This window comes from Mesoplodon densirostris, chromosome 4 (assembly GCF_025265405.1).
Source record: "Mesoplodon densirostris isolate mMesDen1 chromosome 4, mMesDen1 primary haplotype, whole genome shotgun sequence".
NCBI classification, from domain to species: domain Eukaryota; kingdom Metazoa; phylum Chordata; class Mammalia; order Artiodactyla; family Ziphiidae; genus Mesoplodon; species Mesoplodon densirostris.
This window is the reverse complement of record NC_082664.1, coordinates 176322315-176345736: the sequence shown is the minus strand read 5'-3', so window position 1 is coordinate 176345736 and position 23422 is coordinate 176322315. Positions and strand designations below refer to the sequence as shown.

Here is a 23422-nt window from a genome sequence, read left to right as displayed (position 1 = left end):
CACAGCCACAGACCCCACAAGTGGCCAAAACTGCCTTTCGAGGCTTTCCAAGAAGGTCCAGAAGAAGTGACTGTGAGCCCACCTGCACACGCGCAGCTGACTCCAGCCCCACCGCATTCTCGATCCTTCTAAACTCAGAACTGGCTCAAAGCGTGAGCAGCTATAGAGCCTGGACACAGTAAATGCTTAATAGATGCTCCTACTAGCACTGCCGACGCTGCTAGCACGCTGCTGCTACCACGATCGTTCTCATCACGTGAGCCCGCACTGACCCTGACGGCAGGTTGGGGAAAGCTACTTTGTCTTCACTCTATCAACAAGGACACAACTGTTATTTACTGAGCTCTTACTTGCCAGGCAGCGTGCTAAGCATTTTCTTTTACTTAAATACAACAGTGATGCCATGAGGTATGTACAAGTATCACCACCATTTGCAGATAAGGAAGCTGAGGCTTAGAGTGAAGTGACTTGCTCATGGTCGTACATACATACTCACACCCTTACGTGCACAGGTGGGGAGCTGCAATATGAGGTGAGTTAGTTCTGACTTCGGAGCCCCGCTCCTACCTCTAGCCGGCAGTGCCAATCCACCTGCTCAGGCAACTTTCTATTTCCCCTCCTGCCTCTATCCACTGAGTCCTCTCAACCCCTAAAGCGCAGTGATTCGTCACAATTCTCTGGGGCTGACACTGTGCAAGATTCAAACGAAGCCCTCGTTTGTGCAAACTCAGACCCAGGACCCACTGTCTCGGGCAGCGGCCAAGAGTCCTGGCATCTTCCTCTTCTGCTGGGCGGGGTGGAGCTGGGACAGGTGTCCACCACCGGTCTCGGGAGGATGACACTCACGGGCAGTCCTATTCTAGGAAGAACCAATGGCAGCAAACCATCCCCGTTCGTGGCTTGACAATCCATCTCCCCACCTTGAACCTTGATGCACTGGGGTTACTGAATTTGAACTTCTGCTGGTTTAATATACCATCTTTGTGTTTCAAACTTCTATTTCCTGTTAATTGTATCTGTCCCGAGAGATGACCAATACTAAAGTTCACACACTTTAAAAGATAAAAGCAAGCTCTGAAATGCAAGAAAAATAACAGGTAACAGTAGTAACATTTACATTCAAATCTATTGCAAGATGGCAAAAGTTCAGCAACATTTAAGGACTATCAAGTTTCATTAAATGGTTCCATGTTTTTGTTGAAAAATATAAAAATATTTTTCTATAAACACTTCATAAGAGGCAATGTGAAAATTACCATATTTTATAGAAATAATTAAGTCCATCCTCAAAGGTTCCTTTTTAATCCTTTAACTGCAACTTTCAGGTCTAGAGGGGAAAAGTTATTTTAAACCCTGTCCTGTGACTGTTGTCTACACAGTTAAATTATGGGGAAAAGTCTTTAGAACTTAATTTTTCGACTATTTAAAATAAAAGCAAGACAGAAATCACTTGGCAGTCAGATGTGACATGAGAGCCAACACAGTTCTGAAAACCAAGAGCTGCATTAGGCAGAACTCAGAGACCAGAAATTCCTTTTTCTTCTTCCCTCGTGCCTGTTGGCAATTCCACAAGTCCACGCCAGGCTTAAGTTTCTTGTGATATTCACGGGCCGCACAGAGATCTCACAGTGCATTGTACTCCACACATTTCGATGGATCTGTAGGAAAGTGCTTCTGGCAAATGGTCATTAACCTCTTCAATCCCTAAGAAAATAAAAATAAATAACGGTTGGTTATGATATGGTTAAACTATTCTCAATCACCCTCCTCTGTGTTCCCTCCAGTTTACCAACGTCCCCACTAAAATGCAGCAGTCCCCTACAACACCCCTCAGATGTACACTGAGAGAAAGATTTAATCGTGTGCACTCACAGAAAGGTACAAGATGGTCATAGCTTGTTCACAAAAACAATAACATCAAAAGTACCAGAAACAACCCAAATGTCCATCATAGGAGAACATGTGAATAAGCTTTAGTATGCTTACAAATGGAACATACTACATCAGTAAAAAAGAATTACCTAGAGCTACAATTTAGCTTTTCTCCACCAGGTTCCAATAGAGAACTAAGCCCTGCTGGCTAGCCTAAAGCATCCGTTATATGTAATGAAACAGCTCCTCTCCGATGTACCCTAAAAGGTTGCTACATGTGTCCCATCCTTGAGAGAAATGAGACAGCGGGCACTCAAATCATCTTCTGTGTTCTACGGTCCAGATGAGGAACTCTAGTTGAGAACAATGGATATACATGAATCTTAGAACGTTAAATGTAAAAAGCAAGTGGCAAGGGGCTTCCCTGGTGGTGCAGTGGTTAAGAATCCGCCTGTCAATGCAGGGGACACGGGTTCAAGCCCTGGTCCAGGAAGATCCCACATGCCGCAGAGCAACTAAGCCCATGTGCCACAACTACTAAGCCTGCGCTCTAGAGCCCGCGAGCCACAACTACTGAAGCCCGTGCACCTAGAGCCCATGCTCCACAACAAGAGAAGCCACTGCAGTGAGAAGCCCACGCACCGCCAACGAAGAGCTGCCCCCGCTTGTAGCAACTAGAAAGAGCCCGCGGGCAGCAACCAAGACCCAACGCAGCCAAAAAAAAAAAAAAAAAAAAAAAAAAAGCAAGTGGCAAAATGCTATATACAGTATTATACCATTTAAAACTTTTTTTATTATATATAACTTTTACAGGTTACTTTCCGTTTACAGTTATTACAAAATATTGGCTGTCTTCCCCGTTGTTGTACAGCACATCCCTGAGCCTGTCTTACACCCAACAGTTTGTACCTCCCCCTCCCCTATATTGCCTTTCTCCCCCCGCCCCCCAACTGGTAACCACTGGCTTGTTCCCTGTGTCTGTGAGTCTGCTTCTTCTGGTTATGTTCACTAGTCTGCTGCATCTTTTGGACTCCACATGTCAGTGACGTCACTGTCTCTGACTTGTTTCACTTGGGCATAACGCCCACAAAGTCCGTCCCTGCGGCTGCAAAGGGCAAAGTTTCACTCGTCATGGCTGAGCAGTACTCCACTGTGTATATGTACCACCTCTTCTATCCATTCGTCTGTTGATGGACACTTGGGCTGTTTCCATGTCTTGGCTACTGTAAATAGTTCTGCTATGAACATTAGGGTACATGTACCCTTTTAAATTAGTGTTTTGGGGTTTTTTCTGGATATATACTCAGGGGTAGAATTGCGGGGTCATATGGTAGTTCTATTTTTAGTTTTTTAAGACACCTCCTTAATGCTTTCCACAGCGGCGGCCCCAATTCACATCACCACCAACAGTGTGCAACAGTTCCCTTTTCTCCTCATCCTTGCCAGCACCTGTTATTTGTAGACTTTTTAATGATGGCCATTCTGACAGGTGTGAGGTGGTATCTCATTGTGGTTTTGTTTTGCATTTCCCCGATGATGAGCAACGTTAGCAAAAGCATATTTGCATGTGCCTGTTGGCCATCTGCAGTTCCTCTTTGGAAAAATGCTAATTCAGTTCTTCTGCCCATTTTTTAAGTGGGCTATTTGTCGAGCTGTAATGAGCTTGTTTATATACATTGGGTATGAATCCTTTATTGGTCATATCATTTGCAAATATTCTCTCTCATTCAGTAGGCTGTCTTTTAGTTTTGACAATGGTTTCCTTTACTCTACAAAAGCTTATAAGTTTAATTAGATCCCATTTGTTTATTTTTGTTTTGTTTCCATTACTCTAAGATGGATTCAAAAAATATGGCTTCAATTTGTGTCAGAGTGTTTTGCCTGTTTTCCACTAGGAGTTTTACAGTATTTGGTCTTACACTTAGGTCTTTAATCCATTTTGAATTTAATTTTTGTATATGGTGTTAGAGAATGTTCTAATTTCATTCTTTCACATGTAGCTGTTCAGTTTCCCCAGCACCACTTATTGAAGAGACTGTCTTTTCTGCACTGTACCTTCTTGCTTCCTTTGTCATAAATTAATTGACCGTAAGCCATGGGTTTATCTCTGGGTTTTCTATCCTGTTCCATTGACCTATGTGTCTGTTTTTGTGCCAGTACCATAATGTTCTGATGAAAGTCAGGGAGCATAATTCCTCCAGCTCTGCTCTTCGTTCTCAAGATCGTTTTGGCCATTCGGGGTCTTTTGTGTTTCCATACAGATGTTAAAATTAGTTGTTCTAGCTCTGTGAAAAATGCCATTGGTATTTTGATAGGAATTGCATTGAATGTGTAGATTGCCTTGGGTAGTATGGTCATTTTAACAATATTGATTCTTCTACTATTATACCATTTTAATACAACTCAAAAACAACTTAAAAATAATATATTGCTAAGAAATACACACATAACATGGTGGAATTATTTTTGAAAAAGCAAGGAAATGACAAATTGTGGATAATGGTTACTTCTGGGGTACAGGAGGAAAATACAGATTTATGATCTTCAGAAAGTTCTAGTTCTTAAGCTGGGATTAAGGCCTTTACACATTTATCTTATTCTTTGCTTCATAACTTACATATCACATGTATTCTTTTTTACGTACCAAATATTACACAATAAAAAAACTGGGGCCTCCCTGGTGGCGCAGTGGTTGAGAGTCCGCCTGCCGATGCAGGGGATACGGGTTCGTGCCCCGATCTGGGAGGATCCCATATGCCGCGGAGCGGCTGGGCCCGTGAGCCGTGGCCGCTGGGTCTGCACGTCCGGAGCCTGTGCTCCGCAACGGGAGAGGCCACAACAGTGAGAGGCCCGCATACCGCAAAAAGGAAAAAAAAAAAAAAAACTGTACTATAATCATAAAAACTAGCACAAAAACTAGCACAAACATGACCTGGCCAATTCTGCAGAATGTAGTCTTAGTACTACTACACCGCCTTTGTTCTGTACCTTTGGTATCTGTTACCATGGCCTTCGGTTCTTTTTAGACAAATGCTATAAACACCACAAATTCCCATGATGTCACAAATTTCAGGTGCTTTCTATCTCTTCTACAATCTGGCCAGTTCTCATCCAGTCTATAACTTCATAGTGATATTTTTAACTGATGACAAGAACTGTCACAATTAAGATTCAATCAGTCCCTTTCAACTCATCCTTCAGTCTGTGATCTTTTAAAATCCTTAGTGGGCATTTTATTTTCAGTTATTCTTCTTAGCTTTCTCATCCACCAGCGAGCAAACATGCCTCTAAGTCATTATCCAAATTCTCAAACAGGCCAGGGACAAGGGCAGAAACCTGAGATGTGCCACTATAGATCTCTCCAGAACAATTCTGCAAGTTTTACAACTAGCATTGAATCCTATTTACTCTTTTATCTACCAGCCTACAAATGTCCTTGTTTACAAGGAGAGACTTCGTCAGATGTCTTACTGAAATCTAGACATCAAGAGCAATATTGATAAGTTACTAAAAACGACAACCAATAACAGCAGCACTTAATTTTAATGATCTCCAAAGCAATTTTTGGCACAAATTATTTTAAGGTTTCTCCTTGCATTCACAAAAACTGCAACGACCCAGTTCCTATCACAGTAAGAACAATGAAATGCCATCAGAGGCCAAAGGCTATGTTCAGGTCTATATTAGATATGAAAAAATATATAGCACACTGCCTGGTACTTAACTAGTATTCCCCCCAAATTCATTTTCTTTCCTAAAAATGATACAATGAAATATCATCTGCTCTTAAAAGAAGAAAGAGTTTCATGACCCAGTGGGAAAAGCAGAGTATGTTGCTGGAATTATACAATCTAGTAACAGAAAAGTGCATCTAGAAGTCTGAGCAGGAAGTGTAAACCCCCTCAAAATACATACTAATGTGAACAGGTAGAGAAAACATCACCAAAGATCTAGAACTCGTACTCTGTAATTACCTACATATTCAAACAACACTTAAGCTAAGTAAAATCACCAAAAACAAAACAAAACAATGAGGTAAAAAGCCTGCCAAATCTCTTTGGTCCCACAGTAAGCAGATAACACAAATATAAATTACTTCTATGAAGGGAGCTATAATCTAAGAGATTCAACATCAGAGAAACATGATTTTCAAACATTTCACATCAGGTCCTTTGTGGGTTCAAAGACGGTCCATATTATGCTATTTGAGGAGTGGGAGTGTGGAGGGAGGTTACCCTTCAGCTGGTTCCCATGAAGGGAGACTTCCGCCAGCCAGTGCGAAGAAAGCCCGGCAGTCCGCCCTGCCCCTCGTTCTGCTGGCGCTGTTGCTGCTCGCTGCGTGCCTAATCGGAGTTGCTTTAGGACAAAGACCCTTCCCTCTCACAGTCCAGCTTCTCCTGCTGTGAATTCTAATCCTGTGGCTGCAGAACTGGATCTGTAGCCATGGAAATGTATGTGATATCATTAAAAGGATCCTAAGTCTCCTGAAGGAACAGGTGAGAAGAGAGGCAAAGCTAGGAAAGGCAACAGTCCAATGAAAGACTAAACAGCTTTAATCTGCAGCAAAACACAGCAAGAATTATTATGAGCCAAGGAAAGGCAAGCAGATGCTAAGACGGCTGGGGGTCATTTTCCTTACACTGTAGGAATTAGAATTTTAGGTGTTTGTGCCTTATTGAAGATATGTGTGATGCTTATTTACACTCATTGAACAGATTCTATGCTTAAAAAATAAATATTAAGAGTACCCCGTCTGAAATCTTAGCTGTCAAACAGCTGTGAAACTCAACAGTCTCCATCATAAACAGTTACCACGGAACGTTACAGTAAATTTTTGCCGTAAGCACTGACGGCCCCCAGCACAGGGTATTAAAGGGGCATAACCTGACGATAACATATGAGTATTTTCCAAATGGAAACAAATCTTTTCAGTTAGGTCCCTCAGGATCTTAGTTTCAAATTGCTTGGGGATGCTTAAACCAGTAAGACAAGGAGCTGCTTAGCTTAGCTTATTGCAAATAGCTTTCTAAAAACAAGTAGTATTTTTAAATATAATTTTCACTTTTATAAAAGCAATACATTTATTTAATAAATCCTTATTCAGTGCCTACTACGTGCCAAGCACTGCTCCAGGCTCTGGGAATAGAGCAGGAGAAAAAAAAGAGAAAATATCCTCACCCTCATTGAGAATAAATTCTAATAAAGGAAGACAGACGAGAAACAAAATATGTAAAACGGACAAGAAACAAAATGAGTATGTAAATATCTAACGTGTTGGATGGTGGCAAGTGCTATGGAGAAGGTCAGGCAGGCAAGAGGCGTGTGTGGATGTGGGAAGTGACCGGAAGGGCTCTGGCTCTCCCTGAACTAGGGAGCCACTGTAGGGCTCTGAGCAAGAGAGCATCAAAGTCTGGTTTGTATTTTAACTGGATCCCTCTGGGTGCCATATAGAGACTGAACAGAAGAGGGGCGAGGAAAGAAGCGCAGAGAGGAGACATTGCAGTCATCCAGAGAAGACAGGCAGGTGCCAGACCCAGACGGTGGCAGTGCAGGTGGTAAGAAGGGATCACCCCAGATGTAACCTGAACGGTTTGCTGACAGGACATGGGCTGAGACAGAGAGAGAAAAGCCAAGGGTAATCCCATGTTTTGCGTGCATGTTATTGTATATATTTTTAAAAGCACATAGTTCTTCTATCAAATAAAAGCAGTCCCCTGCCTCCCCCTTTCCAATCCCTAATTCCATCACCCCAAAGGCAACCACTCCAAATCTCTTAAGTGTTTCTTCTGGTATTTACTGCCATATTTCTAGATACTACATGCTGACAGTGATTTTTTTTCCAGTTTTTATTTTTCTACCTCCTATGAAAGGTGAAGATTTCATCTCTTACACTACGTGCACGGGCCCCACCTATGCACACACGCGCCTTTCTCTCCCTCTCCTCCCCCAAGTCACAGTTCTCAGTGAGCACGAGTTTCAGGATATACCTCATAATGTCTACACAAATATTGTCCAAAACAGAGCCAATAGCCTTTTTCTTAGGTATTCTTCCCCATCTTTTTGCTTTTCTGTGTAGATATCAATTCATTCTCCAACAGTGAGACTGCTCTCAATATGACCAAACACATCAGGTAGTACATCTGTTCCATTTTCTTCCTGGAGCCCTCTGTCTTTTCTGTTCCAATCTAGATCAACTGAATTCCAGACCTCCTTGTACTGCTACAATCCTAGAGCATCCCTTCACCTTCAACCTGGGAATTCCTTTTGCCCTGCTCCTGTGCTGGATCTTGTTGTCTGGATCTTTGTTTGCTTCCCTCATTTTGGTGGAGCACATCCTCAAGTATTAGCAATATAACATAGTGGAGTTAAGACTATCCAAGTTCAAATTCCAATTCCACCACTTACTAGCTGTGTGACCTTGGGAAATTACTTTTCCATGCCTAAGTTTCCCCACCTGTAAAACAAAGAAATCATAGTATCATCCTCTTACTACATATGTGAGAGAGAGAAGAGAGAGAATATATATGTGCTAAATTGCTGCAGTGAGCACACAGTAAACACCATGTAAGTGTTAGCTACAATGATAATGATTCCAGAGAATGGGTATGTGACACAAGATGGGTCACATTTTTGAGACTTTTCCTGTCTGAAAATATCTTTAACCTATACTCACACTTGACTGTTCACGTGGGAATAGAATTCTGAGTTGGAGACTTTTTCCCTTACTAATACAAAGGCATTGCTCCACTGTCTTCCAGCTTCCAGAACCATTAATGAGAAGTATGAGGGCATTTTAATTCCTGAGTCTTCATAAGTGACCTGTTTCTTTTCTCCAGAAGCACTGAAAATCTCTTTATCCTTGGCCTCCAATATTTGATTATATTGAGCCTTGACGTGAGATCCTTCCTATTCATTTGCTATGAATTCAGTGAGCTCTTTTTTCATTCTAGAAATGCATGTCCTTCAGCTCTGGGAATTCTTCCTACATTAATTCTTTATTTCCTACCCTCCAATTTCTCTGTTCTCTTTTTCCTGGAATTTGAACAGTTGCAGACCTTATAGATTGACTCTTTTGTTCTCGTATATTTCATAGTTCTGAGATTTCCTCAACTTTATCTTATAACCCTTTTATTTAATTTTTAAATTTCTGCTATAATGTTTAACTTCTGAAAGCTTGTTTTAATTTTTTTGTAGCTATTGTTATTTCATAGTTACAACCTTCTCTAAGGATATTAATTTTTTAATCAAAGGGGTTTTTTCTGTCCCCTATGCTATAATTCAGTTTCTATCAACTCCTTTTTTTCCATGTGTTTTGGTCTCTGTCTTTCATGTTGGAAACTTTTCCTGAATGTCTGATGATCCTAGGTGAACAAGCATATTTATGAGTAAGGCAGTAAGGAGCTAAAGAAAACTCACTGAATGGGCAGGGCTCATCAATGGAACTTCATTTTAGGATAATATGGCAGCAAGTTAGTTTTTTCATTAGCAGAATACTAATTGTTAGTAACTGTACATCTTTTCTCTTGGGTCAGTTCACAGAGAAGAACCCTCCTGTTTCCTGAGGTGGAATGACAGCCTGGCTGCCAGCATCACAGGGACCAGTGGAGAAAAGGAACCAGAGGTCTCATCTGTCAACACACAGACCCTCACTTGAGTTGCCTGGTTTGAGTAGGGCATCTCACCCTGCCTGAGGCTACAAATCCCTCAGAAAGTTAACCTGTTTTCTGCTATAAGGGAGAAAGGCAGGAGGGCCCACTTGCACAGGGTAGAAGGAACCTCTGGACTACTTATCCTATTCTCAACCACTCCTTCATTTTCAGTCCCATCCCATGGTCCAGTCTTTTTTTTAAGATTTTTTTTGATGTGGACCATTTTTTAAAGTCTTTATTGAATTTGTTACAATACTGCTTCTGTTTTATGTTTTGGTTTTTTTGGCCACGAGGCATGTGGAATCTTAACTCCCCAACCAGGGATCAAATCTGCACCCCCTGCATTGGAAGGTGGAGTCTTACTGGACTGCCAGGGAAGTCCCTGGTCCGGTCTTTTAGAAGTACCTAAAAGTCCCATGTCTTGAGCCTTTCCAGATTCTACAGAGTCCTCATTAATGGCTCCTTAATGACTTTCTCCCCATACAATATTTAACTAAAACTGATTTTTTAAAAATCAATACTGTTTCTAGGAAAACATTCATTTAAAAGTCTAACTGATGAACTGTACACTTAAAAACGGTTAAGATGGTAGAGCTGAATAAAGATTTTCTTTAAATGGTTAAGATGGTAAAATTTATGTCATATATATTTCACCACAATTTTTAAATAACCTAATTGCAAGCATTACAGCATATTCTAGATAAGACATAAAAATATCAATTACATATATAGTTTGGTGTATCACAGTATGTGATATAGGATACAAAGCCTGGATAGAGTTGTTTATATCCAGATAAATCAATGAACCATTAAAACAATCAACCTGCATCAACTCAAAAAAACAGCAATTTTTTATCATTGCAGAAAGCAAATGCTTTTTAAAACCAAACCAGGGCTTCCCTGGTGGCGCAGTGGTTGAGAATCTGCCTGCCAAGGCGGGGGACACGGGTTCGAGCCCTGGTCTGGGAGGATCCCACATACCACGGAGCAACTGGGCCCGTGAGCCACAACTACTGAGCCTGCGCGTCTGGAACCTGTGCTCTGCAACAAGAGAGGCCACGACAGTGAGAGGCCCGTGCAAAAAAAAAAAAAAAAAAAAAAACCAAACCAAATTACAATCATACCCTTTTAGCTAGATTTGCCTTTTATTTTATAAAACTATCATTAGTTAATAGGACTTGAGGAAGACTTTTTTTGTGTTTAAGTAATCTCCTTACTGAAGTATAAGGAAGACATTTTATCTCTTATTTCTGTTCCTGTCACTAGTGTACCCTGTAAGAACAAAGTCTTGAAAACGAAAGCACAGATGTGTTTAGTGGTGCAGCCTAGGAACATGAAGAACAGGGATAAGCTGAGAACATTTTCCATGCAGCTATTTAAATTCTGTCAACAAACTGCCAAGGTTCTAATAAAGGAATGAATTACCATGATATATTTAAGTTACTAATTAATCCTAACTTCAGACTAAAGGAATACATATTTGACTCGAAATGTGATTTTCAAAAAATGTGTACTTAATGATGAAAAGTTAATTTCTACAATATCAACTAACATTCATAGCCATGCATAAAAAGGCCAAGCCTTCAAGAAGTGTCCACAGGAATTCTTTTCTTACAAGTATATGATTAAAATTGAGTTGATCTGAATTACTCATTCTAGACTTTTTAATACCTGATCTGGATCTAGCTACTTGGGATGATGGCAGATGAAGGCAATCTCATGCTGCTTCTAATGAAGAGTCCCAGTGCAAGTATTAAATGTATTAAAATATTCAGGATCTGTAGGACTTAGTGGAAAATTAAAGAAAACTAACAGTTTGGGACTAAATCTTCTTCTGGAGTGTATGGTAAGAAATAGAGAGCTGCTCTCAATTTTTACTTGTCTGAATGTTTGATACATAAAAGAACATTATTTCCAGTTCAAAGGTTCATCACTTCACAGAAAGGAACAAATTACAAGTGATAATTCCATTTTGAAAACAGCACTCACGTACTTAATGAAGTTAGGTAAAAATGTATGCCAAATGACCAATTTGACCGAAGACTTTATTTATTTGACAAGGCCTTCACACTGCAGGGTGATCTTTTTTTTTTTTTTAAAGCATGTGGTTGAGAAATATAAGAGTTAACACCCCAAGTTAAATGTCTATTTAGCCGCCAGCTAAAAAGAAACGTGGCACAGCTTAGACCAGCATTCCCCACAGTGTGCTTCTACCCAACAATGGTGTTCTGTAATATTAAAAGGTAACGTATGTGAAAGAGAAATGATAGCACTATTTTTCTCTAAAAATTTCTTTTAATATGCCAGGAAGTTATTAAATGGGTAAACAGCTTGTTACCAAAACAACTTGCCTTTAAGAAACGGTTTATCAGAGGCAAGAATGCCAGGAGGTAGCATAAGGCCTCTTGACCCACAAATGTGTGACATACAATCTGATGCATAGGGAGTGTTTACCAGCTAACCATGACATGTGCACACAACACATGGACCAAGGTGTGATCACTCACTGCAGTAATGTTTCTGTTATACCATTTTCAGCAATTCACGAACATATTATAAATTTACAAATGTTCCATGAACAACTAAATTTTTTTTTTTTTTTTTTTTTTTTTCTTTTTGCGGTATGTGGGCCTCTCACTGCTGTGGCCTCTCCCGTTGCGGAGCACAGGCTCCGGACGCGCAGGCCCAGCGGCCATGGCTCACGGGCCCAGCCGCTCCGCGGCATATGGGATCCCCCCAGACCGGGGCACGAACCCGTATCCCCTGCATCGGCAGGCGGACTCTCAACCACTTGCGCCACCAGGGAGGCCCGAACAACTAAATTTGACCAATTCTAGTACAGGTGAAATATGCCAAAATCTGAAATGCAGATATAAATATCTGACATAAAATGCTGGAATGATGTTTTTACCAGGGAATTTACAAACTTAAGGTTATTGAACACAACTTGCCAGAGAAGATTACGGGGCATTTTGCCTTTTAGAACAGTGAAAGCTTGAGGAAAATTATTTGGAATGAATATGACTCCTTGATCTTCTAATCCCCAAAGAAACCTGTGTTGTAACACAGCACACAGACAGACTAATCTATATGAATCAGGGAGGGTATCCACAGGAAACAAAGGTTATACTCAAACTGGGTAATTTGATGGTATAGTTCCAAGGACTTTACAAAGGCATGGGCAAGACCGGGACCCATGAGCTGGCAACTCTGAAAAGCTGTGGCTAGCCTGTTTTCTAAGGGGGAGAAGAATGGTTACCAGAAACCCAGAGAGGGTAACTAACTGTATGGAGACGGCTGCGGCCTTGGGTGGAAGGGTGTAGTGACTCTACAGGGAGAAAGCCAGGGAAATAAATACCCCAAACTCATTCTTCTCCCACCTACAAAATGCCTTCCAGTCCCTCTCATCGCCTGCCCTGTTCAGAAGTCAGAGGGCAAGGGAGCCTGTCCATGTTGTTCATAAAAGCCAGGTTTCCAGGGCACAGAACAAGGTGAGGAAGGATGGAGTGGATCTGGAGGGCAAATCACCATGTGATGTCAATTGCAGCTTTTCTTCCTGCTCTTCTTTACCAACAAGTAAAGAACACCCAAGATATGAACCTTTTCAAGAGATGTCTTGAAATGACTGAATTATAAAGAGTCTAAATAATCAAGCACTTCCTTTAAGCTGTGTAGAAGAAGCTTTACCCAAATCTGGGCCAAAGGCTACATCTGCATTTGGCAGACCAACCAAAGTCCTTGAAGTTCCTACCAACAATTTCCATCTCGCCCTAGATTTGAGGCTACCAATAAGCTATACAACTTCTCTTTGATCTACATGGTGAGCAAACCCTCCCTGTGGTGTGTTTAATTTTTGTGAGAAAGAGAACACTTCAAACAACTTTCACAGTTTAAATTCTATACAGGTTTGCATAAAACCCAAAGATGAAATCATGTTACAGTAAAGAGCCCCCTGAATTGTTTTTACCATATTTCAGAAAACAGTTACTTCTCACCAATATTTCTACATAAAAAAAAATAATTACATATTGCAAGATTTCATTTAAATGATGTCCGAGAACTGGCAAAATTAACCAATAATGACACATGTCAAAACCGTGGTTATTTCTGATGGGAGGAGGAATTAGGCTGGTCAAAGGAATGAGGGAAACTTCAGGGGTGCTGCTTGAAATCTCCTATGATCCAGACCTCATTTTATGTCTTGATAAATATCACATATATATGAAGAATCATTGAGCTGTACAATTAAGATTAGTACACTTTACAGGCTCCACTTTTACTAAGGTTTATTATATCTCAATTTAAATAGAAAAATTTTATTCAACATAGTTTTGGAAGTTTTAGCCACAGCAATCAGAGAAGAAAAAGAAATAAAAGGAATTCAAACTGGAAAAGAAGAAGTAAAAGTGTCACTGTTTGCAGATGACATGATACTATACATAGAGAATCCTAAAGACGCTACCAGAAAACTACTAGAGCTAATCAATGAATTTGGTAAAGTAGCAGGATACAAAATTAATGCACAGAAATCTCTTGCATTCCTATACACTAATGATGAAAAATGTGAAAGAGAAGTTAGGGAAACACTCCCATTTACCATTGCAACAAAAAGAATAAAATACCTAGGAGTAAACCTACCTAAGGAGACAAAAGGCCTGTATGCAGAAAACTATAAGACACTGATGAAAGAAATTAAAGATGATCCAAACAGATGGAGAGATATAACATGTTCTTGGACTGGAAGAATCAACATTGTGAAAATGACTATACTACCCAAAGCAATCTACAGATTCAGTGCAATCCCTATCAAACTACCAATGGCATTTTTCACAGAACTAGAACAAAAAATTTTACAATTTGTATGGAAACACAGAAGACCACGAATAGTCAAAGCAATCCTGAGAAAGAAAAATGGAGCTGGAGGAATCAGGCTTCCAGACTTCAGACTATATTACAAAGCTGCAGTAATCAAGAAAGTATGGTACTGGCACAAGAACAGAAACATAGATCAATGGAACAGGACAGAAAGCCCAAAGATAAACCATATGTAAAACCAAAACCATATGTAAAACCATCATAAACCATATGATAAACCAAAGATGACCATATGTGTATGGTCACCTTATCTTTGATAAAGGAGGCAAGAATATACAATGGAGAAGAGACAGCCTCTTCAATAAGTGGTGTGGGGAAAACTGGACAGCTACATGTAAAAGAATGAAATTAGAACACTCCCTAACACCATACACAAAAATAAACTCAAAATGGATTAAAGACCTAAATGTAAGGCCAGACACTATAAAACTTAGAGGAAAACGTAGGCAGAATGCTCTATGACATAAATCACAGGAAGATCCTTTTTGACCCACCTCCTAGAGTAATGGAAATAAAAACAAAAGTAAACAAATGGGACCTAATGAAACTTAAAAGCTTTTGCACAGCAAAGGAAACTATAAACAAGATGAAAAGACAACCCTCAGAGTGGGAGAAAATATTTGCAAACAAAGCAACTGACAAACGATTAATCTCCAAAATATACAAGCAGCCCATGCAGCTCAAAATCAAAAAAGCAAACAACCCAATCCAAAAATGGGCAGAAGACCTAAACAGATATTTCTCCAAAGAAGATATACAGATTGCCAACAAACACATAAAAGGATGCTCAACATCACTAATCATTAGAGAAATGCAAATCAAAACCACAATGAGATATCACCTCACACCGTCAGAATGGCCATCATCAAAAAATCTACAAACAATAAATGCTGGAGAGGGTGTGGAGAAAAGGGAACCCTCTTGCACTGTTGGTGGGAATGTAAATTGATACAGCCACTATGGAGAACAGTATGGAGGTTCCTTAAAAAACTAAAAATAGAACTACCATATGACCCAGCAATCCCACTACTGGGCATATACCCAGAGAAAACCATAATTCAAAAAGAGTCATGTACCAAAATGTTCATTGCAGCTCTATTTATGATAGTCAGGACATGGAAGCAACCTAAGTGTCCATCGACAGATGAATGGATAAAGAAGATGTAGCACATATATACAATGGAATATTACTGAGCTGTAAAAAGAAACGAAATTGAGTTATTTGTAGTGAGGTGGATGGACCTAGAGACTGTCATACAGAGTGAAGTAAGTCAGAAAGAGAAAAACAAATACCGTATGCTAACACATATATTTGGAATCTAAAAAAATAATAATAATAATGGTTCTGAAGAATGTAGGGGCAGGACAGGAATAAAGACGCAGACATAGAGAATGGACTTGAGGACACGGGGAGGGGAAGAGTAAGCTGACACGAAGTGAGAGAGTGGCCTGGACATATATACACTACCAAACGTAAAATAGATAGCTAGTGGGAAGCAGCCGCATAGCACAGAGGGATCAGCTTGGTGCTTTGTGTCCCCCCTAGAGGGGTGGGATAGGGAGGGTGGGAGGGAGACGCAAGAGGGAGGAGATATGGGGATATATGTATACATATAGCTGATTCACTTTGTTATACAGCAGAAACTAATACCCCATTGTAAAGCAATTATACTCCAATAAAGATGTTAAAAAAAATTAAAAGAAAAATTACCCTATTAAATGACTTTCACTATTACCTCCTCAGCAAATATCTTAACGTAGAAAAGGTTTGGGTTTATACATTTACCAGGGGTCAGCAAACTACGGCCCATGGGCCACCTGCCCCTTTTATAAATGGAGTTTTACTGGAACACGGCCACTGGTTGCTTTCACACAGCTGCAGGGTTGAAGAGTTGTAGCAGAGACCTATGAAGCCCAAAGTCTAAAATATTTACTACCTGATCCTCTAAGTTGGTCACTTCCTGATTTAAACTTCAAATAATATATTTAAACTGTCCCTTTGTAGGAATAATTCAACTCAACCTCACCCAAATACCAAAATAAGAGGAGAAAGATTTCAAAGACAGCTTAGGAAATCACTCAGTTCATTGTAATCAAGAATTTCGTAAAACGCTAACATGGGGGTGGCTTCATTGTGCCTTGAGCTGCACTATGGGTTTATTTTAAGACAGATCAAAAGCTGGTATTTTATTTGGCCTCACACAATGCTAATTTTTTGTTTTTGTTATTGCCAGTATTTTAAAAATAGGAGCATATGCTTTTTAAAAAAATTACGGATCCTAGTTACCTCTAAAATAAAAAATAAAGGAAGATGGAACAACACTAGAACCATATTCCTACAAGGTACCCATGAGCTGAAGTGACTCCAGTAATGCTAGGTCTAAGACTCAGCTGACACTTCACACCGGGCTTGCGCTGTCCGATTCCTAAAGTTTTTATTTTATACTGGAGTACAGTTGAACTAACACAACATTGGTAATCCACTGTCCACCGTTCTTATCACAGAGTTGAGAGGAAAATGAAAACACTGCTTCTATCTGTGGCTGCATGAAAAGTAGGAAAAGAAAAGAGACCGCGGGTCAGGGGCTTCTTAACACTCAGCTCACCTGTTACCCGACTATCCTGAGTGTGTGTGAGTTTGCAACCTCAGGTTTAAGCAATGGCCTCTAGGGAAAACGGCAGAGAAGTATCAGAGAAATCAACAGACCAGAAAGGCCAACAGTTAACTGGATGCTTGCACACATCAAGTGGTAGGGATCCCCCCCATATCCTCTAAAGCAGCCCTACTCCTATTTGGGGGCAATTCTCCCTGTTAAAAAGCTTCTTTGGGGCTTCCCTGGTGGCGCAGCGGTTGAGAGTCCGCCTGCCGATGCAGGGGACACGGGTTCGTGCCCCGGTCCGGGAAGATCCCACATGCCGCGGAGCAGTTGGGCCCGTGAGCCATGGCCGCTGAGCCTGCGCGTCCGGAGCCTGTGCTCCACAACGGGAGAGGCCACAACAGTGAGAGGCCCACGTACCAAAAAAAAAAAAAAAAAAAGAAAGAAAAAATCTTCTTTGTACTATTTTTGCAACCTCTTACCAGTCTCTCATTGTTTTAAAACAAAAAGATTAGAAAAAGAAAGAATCCTTTCCTTACACTGACCAGAAATGTGCCTTGATTCCTATACCTTACCTGGTCCTTAACTGTAGAGGGACAAGTTTAATCCCTCTTCCACCAGAAAGTTCTCTCATTATCTATAGTTACCCAGACCCCCACCAAGAGTCTCCTTTCTCAAGGACTAGAAAAAAAAAAGCAAGACTTTCACCTCTCATCCTCTAGAGTATTCATTCATTCAGCAAATATTTACTGAGCACCCACCATGAGTACTATTCCAGACTCTGCAGATACGACAGTGAACTATGCTCTTGCCTTGTGGAACTTATACTAAATTATTACATCTAATAATGTAGCATAAGCTATAATTAGACTTCCCAGTAGCCATACTGTACTACTGTTATTGTACTTAAATTCCCTAATTCTTCCTCATATACATTGCTCAAACTGTACGCTCAAGTCTAACTTGACTTGTTAGAAGTCTAACTGAGTTAGACTTCCAAATTTCTTTACGGTCATCATTGCTAAATATAACTGAGTTAGACTTCCAAATTTCTTTACGGTCATCATTGCTAAATATTATATTTTTAGAATCTGCTTTTTTCTTCAGTCTGTCAAGAACTTCTGGAATGCAAATTTCTTTTCCACCTGAATGCACACCCTATCCGTTCTGTTTCTTACTGTCTGTAAATCTGATAAATATACCTCTCAGTACAGTCATCCAAATTGGTCATTAAAATTGTTGAATAGGACAGTATTGAGGTCACTAAGAGCCCCATGGCATGTCCCTAGCATGCACCCAAACAGACACAGATCCATTATTTAGTATGCATGGCTTCTCTCACTCAACAAGCTGAGTCCACCTGATCATTTTATCATATTTACATCTGTACACAAGAATATTATTGGATTTAGGTCAAACACTTTCCTAAAGTTCAGATACAGTATGCTCGCCAATTTTCCCCAATCACCTTGGGAAAAAGGGGGAAAAACATTTTAATGGGAAGAGAAGAGTTAAAAAGGAAGAACAATGGAGGAAGGACAGGTCACTGTATAGCTTCCAAAATAAACCAGAAGTCTTTAAAATACTAGGCATATTTTTAAAAAGAAAAATCAGTTTATAAGATGATGGTAATCATACCATCGTCTAAAGAAGATGCTGTCTTTAAGACAATTTATCTAATTATATGAACTCTTATACACACTATAGCTTTGGCCATGGTATAGCTGAACACAATTAGCAAATTTAATCACTGGCAACTGTTTTCTATTGTTAAAGCCAAACCACTTTTTTTTCCCCAACTAAAAGCTTTTTGCCTTCGCTATGGTCAATGGTGGTTATTAAGAAAATGGAAATGTTTTGAATTTCCACAAGTATATTTGAACTCTATAAGTTCTACAGTTCACATTAGGGGGTCAGGTTGAAATCATACTTTAAAATGCTAATATATATGAATAAGGTACAAAGCATGACACAAAATAACCTTTAGCACTTGGAATTGAAATGAAATAAAAAGATAATCCATGAACATTATAGTGACTGTTGTCTGGCACAAATTCTGAAAGCACTTTTGGCATTTTAAGTGAATCTTACACTTTAAATAAACTTTCAGAGTTTCATCTTCAAGCTTTAGAGTTAACATCCAGCAAAAGTCATTATACAGACACAACCTGGGATTTTTGACACCTTGGCAAAAGCTAGATTACAGTTGAGGGTTTTTTCCCACTAAAAAGAAAAGTTTAACCCAACAGTAGTATAACCAGGTTTATGTGAGGCATGTATAACTTTAAGAAAATAAACTATAAATACTTTAAATCTATCTGTGTATGAAAGTGTTGTTATAAATTATTTAAAAATATTTACTAGCCAAATTTTTACCATTCATACCTTTTTAGCCTAGATGTTAATCTACCTTGAAAGTAACAAAATGTGAATTATTGCAAAATACTCTAAATTCGTCATTCTTTAGTAAACTCCCAAAGCAAACAGCAATAGTGTTATTTCACTACTGAGGTAATTAAAGCACAACACTTCACCCTGTCTTACATCATATATGAAACCTAAAAGGTTTCTATTTTATAGTACAGTGGAAGGTGTCTTAAATACAAGTACTACTTACATAAAGAGTGGACTTGCATCCTATCATGCCATATCCAATCACTATAATTCTCCTCCTCTCAAAACTTAGTTTGAGAATCGGGGAATGTTAACCTCCAGAGCACTTTTCCCTCCAAACTGCTTACCTGAATATACTTCCGCTGCGTCTCATCATTTAAAACATGTGCAACGTGCTTGGAAAAAATCTTTTCCCTACCAGTTCTGGCATGGATGCCAACCATAGTGACACCAATAGGCCAAGGGGCATTTCCAATGGCCATCTGAAGATAAGCATCATTAGCCTAAAAAGAAAGTTGAAGAAGAGATCAGGAAAGCAGAAATATTCTGCTGGTCCCAATTTTCATTTAGTATTTCACAGGCCTTCATGATGAAATTTTCATCCATCTCTTGGGTGTGTTGAAAATATTACCATTCCCATTATTCGAACAAAACAAATTAAAATATGGGGTGACTGACTGCTTACCCAGGACCACAAATGTCTGTGGAAAAACAGAAACCAACACTAATCCAGTGCGTAAAAAGACAAAACATTCCTTTGCAGCCTTGGTGCACTGGAAGTTACTACATTTCAGATCTGGAATTACCAGGCAGGTAATTTGATGCACTGACAAAAACTCTAGTCTGAGTTTCCGTTAGACCTAGTGTTCTCCCCAGGTGGTCACAGAGAAGACAGAGGATAACTAGTTTTTCATAAACTACAACTACTCCCCGCGCAGCAGTGCAGACCTCTGAAAGCAGTGTGGGCTCTGTGTGCTGGGACCATCACATCGGGTCCACAGCAGATGTGTAAACAGAGATTAAATACTGGCCCTCGAGCCAAATAGCCAAAGGATGAGAGCATTTCACTTTGGCCCCCCAAACCTCCCACCTGCCAAGAACCTTAAAAGCGACTAAATGAGAAGAGAGAAAGCAATGAAGAAAAATGGCTCTTTTTCTAAACCAAGCCTGGCTACCTGGGCTGGGGTGGGGGACAAAACAGAAAGCAAGTAAACTCTAAAAGACCCCAGTGGTTTTACAGAGGCTTACACAGCCAGGCCTCAAAGAGATCTTCATTTAAAAATCAAACAACTATGAGACTGATATACCGAATTTAAAAACGGCATATACACATTTTTTTAAGTCCCTGATACTTGTGAGTGCACAGTTTAATACTGGATATTAACTGATAAAATTTCCAATATTCAGTTTCCCCAAATTTCCAAAGAAGACTGTCCTAATATTAAGTTTTAGTTCTTTCTGTACTTTATATAAAATAAACTTTCACCAGCTTCTCATATACGAGAATGAGAAAAGGATCAAGAGGGAAGGCATCACCTCTAGTAGGCAAGTGCCATGAATTCCTTCTGCGCTGATGGTAAGCTTATCCATCCATCCCGATGCAATCATCCCTGGTAAGCTCCAGGCAACTCACAGAAACTATCCAAATATAAAACTCATAGCTATAAAGCAGAAACGCTTTCTTTGACTAACCAACAGGCTCTCATCTAGAGGGACTAAAACCACTACTTGAGCCCATTAGCATGAGGCTCTCATCAAGGAGACCTCCAGTCACCCAGGATCACCCACAGTCCCTTCTGAGGACAGACACTCAGAGCACGGGAATAAGCAACGCATCCCCACTTTTCTGGCAGAGCCCCATCAAGGCTCTGGAACTGTCACTGGAGATGCTGCACAGAACCCTCCACTCCTCCTCTCTTGGGAGGCACAGCCACTGGAAGCCTCCCTCCTCAAACTCGGCTGATGGCCCACGAGCAGGGGTGCACTTCCAATCCCATTAGTGGTGCAAGAGGCCCTTCTCTTCTTGTTCGCCACACTGACTGATGGCCTTCCACCTCCTTTCTAAACTTGCCCCAAGGAGCACATGGACACCAGAGCTCTCTCCTCTGCCACCTGGTCCCAGAGTCCACTCAGGAATAAAGACACTGCAGCAGGGGAAGAGTCTCCCCTCCTGGGCTTTGCTATTGTTGCAGTACTGAAATGGGAGAGAGAAATTCTGGTAGCCTTACTTAGAACATTTTCTCAGAGAAACCAGCATAAAGGGCGGTTAAATTCCACTGTATCATTAGTATAACGGTTCAGCTATATTATGGATTAAGTAGGTTTTTATAGCTGGCCTGGGAAACTAATCTATGTAACATTGCTTCTACGGGAAAATTTGTTCCAAGCCATAATCAACAATCTAAAAACTTTGAAATTCAATCCCATTCATGAAATGAATGCTGCCTATATCCAGTTCGTGAGGAATCTTTACACCTTCCTTAAAAATGACGAAAAAATACAGTGTGGTCTGAAACATTATTATTCATGCCTAACAATAAAGCTAACAATATATTAGAAAATGAAAGGTTGTTTTTTTTTTTACTAATTCATTTCACATTTATCCTAAAATCTTCTATTAAAATACTCCCACACAAGATGAACATATTATGTACACAACCTAGGTATGCTCATGAACATAATTCTGATGCACAGCATGGTACTGTACCTTCACATATTCCCTCTGCAACATGAATTTAATGATATCTGTTATGGATTCTTTAATATCGGCAGGAAGATTCTGGAAAAGAAAAAAAAAGCATAACTAAATTTTGGAAGCTACAGTGTGTCGTTACAGACTGCATTTATTCTAACCTTATATATTCTATTTTTTTTAAATCAGTTAACAAAAGCATTTTTCGCGAAACCTCACCCTTTTCCGTAGCTTTCTGAAAAGGGGTCTGAGATAGGACTCGGTCTGTTTCTGAGTAGCACTGTTGAGTTTACCCTGGACACTGCGCTTCACATAATCCTCTCTGGCATTCAGCTCCTTAGCCCAAACACCAAGAAGAAACTGTGGAAAAAAGGGTAAATTTAGACTACAATGCCACCCAGTGGTTCTGTAAGCTTAAAAGTTCTCTGATGCACAAAATGGTATACACTCATCCTTAGAGTCAATGTCCTGACTGATTAAAACATCAACCAATAGGTAACTAATGAACTATCTCTGCTTAGTGCGTCACGTATGTTTTAATGTAGTACCTTTGGCAACTCACAGACTTCCCTATTCTACACTTCTCCCAGCTCAGATGCGATCCATTTCCCCTGAAAGAGCTATCAAATTTCACAGGCAACTGCTTGACAGAAATAAACTTTTACTTGTATTTCTATTACATAAAACTCAACCTACCTAGACTCATCAGCCATAATGCCATATGTGCTGTGATATTTAATCAATCTTCCAAGGATGATGTTGTAGTATTTGGACTTTCTACTTTTGCAGTAGAGACCACAATTCAATTAAAAATTCCCTCTAAAGTGCCTGACCAAAGGAGAAGGAAGGAAAAAACGAAGGAAAATAAAAGAAACTATGACCAGCCCCCACCCTGCCCCAGAAAACTACCCAGGTGCCCCCTGAGTTAAACTGCACAAACAGCATCCTTCCCAGAGGCAGGTAAACACTGAAGGCTGAGGAAGCCATACTCCCCTAGCGGTGTTACCTATGCATGTCCTACATAGGGAGAGGCTGTCACTCAAAGAGGAAATTCTAGTTCATGCTAGATCCCACCACGCCCTAGTTAATTCCATGCCAAGTCCTCAATGGATTGAGAATCTTGATGACTAATTATGTTGTATTTAAACTGTAAATACAAGTAAAAGCATTTCTTGCATTTATATCTCTTGTTCTGAACACAAATAATTTGTGAATAAATGTTAAAAGGGATCTGGGATTTGCATATACTCTACCTAAACCACTGAAAGAGGAATTCCGGGAAGAATGAATGAGCTAATCTCAAGTCTCTGAAAGGTTACTCGAGTGTTTGCTTTTTTCCCTGT

At 40.0% G+C, this 23422-nt stretch overlaps 1 protein-coding gene across 2 annotated transcripts in view; it reads right to left on the bottom strand.

The window, feature by feature from the left end:
* Positions 1–1107: 1107 nt before the first annotated feature.
* Positions 1108–23422, bottom strand: part of PRPF18 (pre-mRNA processing factor 18) — a 50394-nt gene continuing 28079 nt past the window's right edge. For both annotated transcript variants that reach the window (XM_060097746.1, XM_060097747.1), the window contains 4 exons: positions 22299–22439; positions 22095–22166; positions 19735–19890; positions 1108–1704 (listed from right to left, as the gene is read on the bottom strand). In XM_060097746.1, coding sequence (XP_059953729.1) covers positions 1624–1704; positions 19735–19890; positions 22095–22166; positions 22299–22439 — 450 coding nt within the window. In that variant the 3' untranslated portion in view covers positions 1108–1623. The remainder of the gene's footprint in view (positions 1705–19734; positions 19891–22094; positions 22167–22298; positions 22440–23422) is intronic.